The following is a 5,847-nucleotide window of genomic DNA, read 5'->3' as shown; positions in this document are numbered from 1 at the left end:
TGCTGTATTAACAGTACATAATATATGAAGTTATGATTTATGTTCATTTTTGCATAATGGATTCATGTTGATTCACATTGGAACCCAGTTTTTGCTGTAACTTAAATAAAATTATAACTTTTCCTGCTTTGCACAGCCACATAGCAAGAATCCTCTGCAGCGCAGCCCACCACAACTGAGGCCTAACCGTCAGAGACTGTCACAGGAAAAGGCTGATGCATATTTGTACATTTTTTATTTACAAAAATATTAACAAGGATATTAATTCATACAAATAGTTTTCTTCAAAGCAAGGAAATATGTATTTTATGAAAATGCTGCTTAAAATATAAAAAGTGAAAGGGATGTGCCTGACATCTTTCACTTTCCCTATATTTGGATTGCTGGACACTGTACAATACTCTATAGTGGATAAGTTAAAATTAAAGAAAGCAAAAGAGGAAGAGTTTGTTTGTTGAGTTTGTCAAGCTCTTCTGGGGGAGGGGAGAGTGAAACCAGCCACAGCGTCACTCACGCTGTGAATAGAGGAAACTCATCATATGAGAAGGAGGGGCGATTACGTGAGAAGATTTTGACTTCATGGTTTGATGGGTTTTTTCAGATATTTATCATATCAGCCACAAAACAGCTGCATGTCTTCTACATATCGTCAGTGCCTTAATCTCACGAGAGATGGCTGAGGGCTTTCATCTCTAAAGCTTTGAAAAAGGAACTTTGCTGTCCTACTCTACTCAATGGATTTTGACTGACTGAAGAAATCTCTCCAGACACTTGAAATGGATAAGAAAAACAAAATACCGAATCTCATCTTTTTCATCTTTTCTCTAATTCTCTTCATTAACCATGTTTCAGGTAACTTAAAAAACTTTATTGAACTATCTTAAATGCCACTAGCTGATTTATTTGTATATGTATATGTATATGTATATGTATATGTATATGTATATGTATATGTATATGTCTGTCTGTCTGTCCGTCTGTATACTGGAAATGGGTACAGTTCTCTTACTTTTCAAGAAAAGCCCATTGTGTCACATTTCCTTTAAATTCAGACTTCCTTTTTATTTTCTCAACCACAATGTTGTAAGATGATCTAAAAACAACTCTTATACTATATGCTTAGCATCATTTTTCAACACAGATGATTCCTCTTTTACTATGCTACATGAAAGAGAGTTTTAGATCTGGAACAGGTTCACATAATTGTGTAATCGTTATTGTGTATGTGTTATCAATGTATTTCTTGTGACAGGAATGGATGTCCGCCAGCCTGTCAAACTGGAAGTCAATATTTCCGATGGGGAGGTAATAGTATTTTGGGAACATCCCGTGGACATCCCCACAGAATTTGGGTACAATGTAGAAATGACAAGGTACATTTTACTCCAAAATATCTTTAAAGACCTATTCTGAATTGTTTGTAAGTCTGAAAGTGGATGGCTGTTTGTCTCATGTGTGGTGGACTGGAATTCTTCATCTCTACTAGATAATTTAATAATTGTAACTGATTGTCTTAGAAGTGTTATGGACATTAATATACACAAATCCTGCTTTATATTTTACCCTGTATTATCCAAGGATTGTCTGACATTGGATGATTTCTTTTTTTGTCTTTAGATACCAAAGTAATGACTGGACCCCAGTATCTGGCTGTTCGATGACCAGAAACCACTTCTGTGTTCTCACTAGTCTTATAGATGATTATGGAAGTGGCTACAAGGTACGGGTTCAGTTGGTCACAGGAACCCAAGTGTCAGCATGGATCTACAAGAAATTTCTCCCCAATAGAAGTAAGCCTATAAGCAGTGTCTCGCGATAACATGATTTTGCCATGGAATAGTGTTGTTAATAGTTTTTATTTTGCCCTGTGTATAGGCGGCCTGCTGCCTCCAGCCTTCAGTTTGTGGGCTACTTCCAGCACCCTGACAGTTAAAGTTCATGAAAAACCCATTCTGAAAAAATTATTTCCTTTCGGAGTCATCTACACCATCTATTTGGAGGAACTAGGCCAAGATAATAAGGTGGGTATCTAAACAATCTTTAATCACAGTGTGCGAAAAAAAAATGTTAGACGGCACATATACTTTCCATCATCATGACATAATTAATCCAAATTTACAGTTTCACAATTATTCTTTTGTTTTTAATTGATGGAGCTAAATGTTGATGTACTTGTCATTGTTTTACACCCACCAGACTACCACAGCTTACCTGAGAGATGAAGGAGAGGAAGAACAAAGGAAATTGATTTTCACTGCTCTCCACTGGGGGAGAGAGTACTGCGTCGGCATTGAGGTAGAAGGCACTGGATCTCTCTCCAAAAGCAGTATGTCCCCGCAACAGTGTCTGCACCTCCCAGAGCAAGGTAGGAAAATGAGGACGCACGGGCAAGAGAGGGAATCACTGAACAATTCTGATTGATATACCTTCTGTAAAAGAGATTGACAATTGCTGCAAGCATACACGACACACAAATGCTAGTCAATTTTACAATTAGACACAGAATTTTTTTTTCTCCAAAATATTTTTTTTTTATCCACATATCACAGGATCTCTGTTATAGTACACTTCACTTCCTTTTATTATCTAATATTGGTTCTGTCCTTACCAGCTGCTTGGATTACACTTACCGTATTTTCCGCACTATAAGGTGCACCTAAAAGCCTTTAATTTTCTCAAAAACCGGCAGTGCGCCTTATATATGATCATTACGGTAATTTCTGTTACTGTAGTCAGGGGGATTGTGGGTAATGTAGTTGGTGTCGCCGAAGTAATGGCGGTAAAAACGTCAGGAATCGTCACAGACGTTCAAGACAACAGCAGCGACGCTGACTCGCATAATGGCAACTTTGACGAGACGGAGCAAAGCTGGTTTTTATTTTGTTAATAAAGTTTGACATACGGTACTTTTCTTCTTGTTTTTTTTTTTCTTGCATTTGCTGTAGGATTTTGTAGCATTTCCTGCTCCATCAGGTAGATACGTAACTCAACCCCAGCGACTATAGTAGGTATTTTACCATATATTTAGTGCGCCTTATAATGCGGTGCGCCGTATATATGGAAAATGTTTTAAAATGTGTCAGTCATTGAAGGTGCGCCTTATAGTGCGGAAAATACGGTACTGTAACACATGAACTATTTTCTTCAGCCAAAATCTAAATTTTCAAAAGGCAGAGTTGTGTTACCATATGATGCAAGTTCAGATTTTTGTTATTTCTCACTTATTAAATGTGTAAATGCTTCTGCTCTCTTTAGAATGGTTCATTGTTGCTGCCTCATCCCTATCTCTTCTGGGTGCCATAGCAGTGGTTGCTATTATGGGAAGCATCCTTTTGTGTTATCTGAGACGTCCAGCAAAAACACCCGCTGCACTGGTGAGTTTATACAGCACACTTACAGCAAACTGGCAAATATCTCAATTGTAGATCACAAAGGTGGTTAGCAACATTAGATTATTCATGTAATTCTTGTAGGAATTGTTCTTAGGCCTAAATAATATTTTTTCCTCATCTTTTATTGTCTTACCTCAGAAATCCCCAGTAGGAGCGTGGCTTCCGCTCTCTGTCACTGAAGAAACAATGGAGGTGGTTACAGACAAAGGATGGTTTCTGTACAGTTATGGACCAGCGGTGAAGAACTCTTTCAACCTCCCAGTGACCCATGTTACAATAACAGAAGACTCTGAAGAAGACAGGAGAACCAGCATGGACAGTGGAGTCAACATTGAGTCAAACTCCACCACAGACAACGGAACAACTCCTCCAATGAGACAAGAGGACAGTGGCTGTGGGAGCATGGGGGGACCAGAGAGCTCAACTAGCAGCCAGGTAGATTACACCCTGAAGGATGAGAGGACTGAACATGATGAAGTCATTGTCAGGAAAAGGGAAGACAGTGGTGTTGGCATGGGTTGCCGGCTTGAGTCTTCTTCTATAAACATGGATGAACAAGAAAGTGCACCTCTGATGAAATGTATTGCTCTGCAAAGTTATCGCAGCCAGAATCCTTCTGTTGTCCAGAACCACGAATGTGGTAATGAAGACATGTTTAAACAGTTACCAGCAGACTCCATTTTGGCTGAAGTGGTGGCAGGATACAGAGCTGGACCTCAGTCGTGTATTTGTTCAGGAGCAGGTCAGTGTAGCTGGTGCCATAAACATAATCATTATGGAACTGAAGCAACCAGACACTACAGAGCTGTGGGTGTTGAAAACGGACCACTGGGGAGCGAAAGCCATTTAATAGACTCTCAAAATAGGGGAGGCACATTATCAGGTTATTCTAGTGAACCACATATGGACATGATGAATGAATGCAATGTTTCAGCATTACAAATGAGTCAGACTTTTCCACTGCTCACTTCTCTTCCTCTAGTCAAGTGCGGACAGGATATCAATATGAACAACTTGCCACTCTCTCTCTGTGACGTACAGCTGACATCTGACTGATAAACTGGGGAATGTTTCAACACTATTTATAAAACCATGCTGTCGCAGCCTGTCCTGCGATTCACACAAACTGAATCATGACACTGAGGCACCAATGTGTTATGAAATCTGAAGAAAAGGCGAGAAAAATCTACTGCGGAAAGACAATTGATCTTGTAGGATGTAACAAGTTGTTATTGCTCAAATGAAGGAAACATAAGTTAGACTTCACAGCTGCTGACTGATAACTGTTATCCAAGTTCATGGGAGCTTGGACTGACAGAGGAAATGCAGTGAAAATCTCACACGAGCCTGCCTCTCTTAGTTTGACATACAACTGACTGACATGCAGATGCAAGAAGTGAAACTGGTGTGGGAAGCACTGAGAGGAAATGGTTTGACAGCTTTGTGCTTTTGGACATTTCATGATTTCACCTCTGCTGCTTTAAGTTTCCCATTTACTGAGCTTTGTTAAAAGTTCTTGCTTGTGAAAGAAACCTCATGAAAAAAAAAATCAGATCACATTTTATGTTACTGTTTTTTTTTTTACTTTTCAAATGAATGAACAGAAAAGGGCATAAGCAGCAAGGAAGCATTTCTTAACTTGTCTTTATTTATGTACAGCACTGTGGTAGGACTCTTACATCTTCTCCTACTCATTTCATTGAAGCCTGATTTAGCATGGCTATCTTTTTAATGCTTCTGTGTTCAAACAATTTTTCAGATGCAATAAAAACTATTTATTTATTCTATATTGCAGTCACCCTATGTGATTTTGTTATTTTGGGTACTATTTAAAGTTGCCTCTTGGGACTTTTCTGTAATATTCTGTTATGTACTCACTCTCATTTCTAAAAAACAATCAGCAAATGAACTTATTTGAAAAACCATGACCGAAGCAAGCTCAAGGAAATCCCTGAGACAACAAACTTATGGCAACTGGAAAAAACTTGAATGTACTTGGGATCCCCAAATGCAGATTGTGTACAGGAACCAGGGCTGTGGTTTCGAGCTACTAAACTAAGACACAAACACTTCCTCTGTCATACTTCCACCCCGTCTAAAAAAAAAAAGCCCCACATCGCAGTAACAGATAAGAGAACAAATTAAGTTAACATGGCCCAATTTTTTTAAGAGGAACAGTGGCAAGTGAGTCATATGACATATGTTTCTATGTGTGAAAGAAAACATGTTAGATCCTGAAATCTGAGCAAAAAACTTTTTTGGAAATTCAAAATGTCACATTATTGGAATAGCATTACATAAACACTGACAACCACTTAATGCCAAATATATATAATATATATTAACCACAATATGAACTGCATCATGACTACCCTGCTTTGGACTTCTTAGTAAGCAGCCGTTCACTGTCCTTGTCATGTCCTGTGTTTGAAGTACTGTCATGCTGAACTGCCAT

The 5,847-nt window shown here is 38.6% G+C and overlaps 1 protein-coding gene across 1 annotated transcript; it reads left to right on the top strand.

The window, feature by feature from the left end:
- Positions 1-619: 619 nt before the first annotated feature.
- On the top strand, positions 620-4,946 carry il10ra (interleukin 10 receptor, alpha). Its single transcript, XM_061720335.1, has 7 exons — positions 620-852; positions 1,253-1,373; positions 1,618-1,790; positions 1,876-2,021; positions 2,197-2,365; positions 3,256-3,374; positions 3,531-4,946. The coding sequence occupies exons 1-7, from the start codon at positions 777-779 to the stop codon at positions 4,446-4,448; spliced, it is 1,722 nt and encodes a 573-aa protein (XP_061576319.1). The 5' UTR covers positions 620-776; the 3' UTR covers positions 4,449-4,946.
- The last annotated feature ends 901 nt before the right edge of the window (positions 4,947-5,847 follow it).

Source organism: Cololabis saira, chromosome 4, assembly GCF_033807715.1.
Source record: "Cololabis saira isolate AMF1-May2022 chromosome 4, fColSai1.1, whole genome shotgun sequence".
In the NCBI taxonomy this organism is placed as follows: domain Eukaryota; kingdom Metazoa; phylum Chordata; class Actinopteri; order Beloniformes; family Belonidae; genus Cololabis; species Cololabis saira.
The sequence above is the reverse complement of the archived record's forward strand: the minus strand, read 5'-3'. Positions and strand labels throughout refer to the sequence as shown.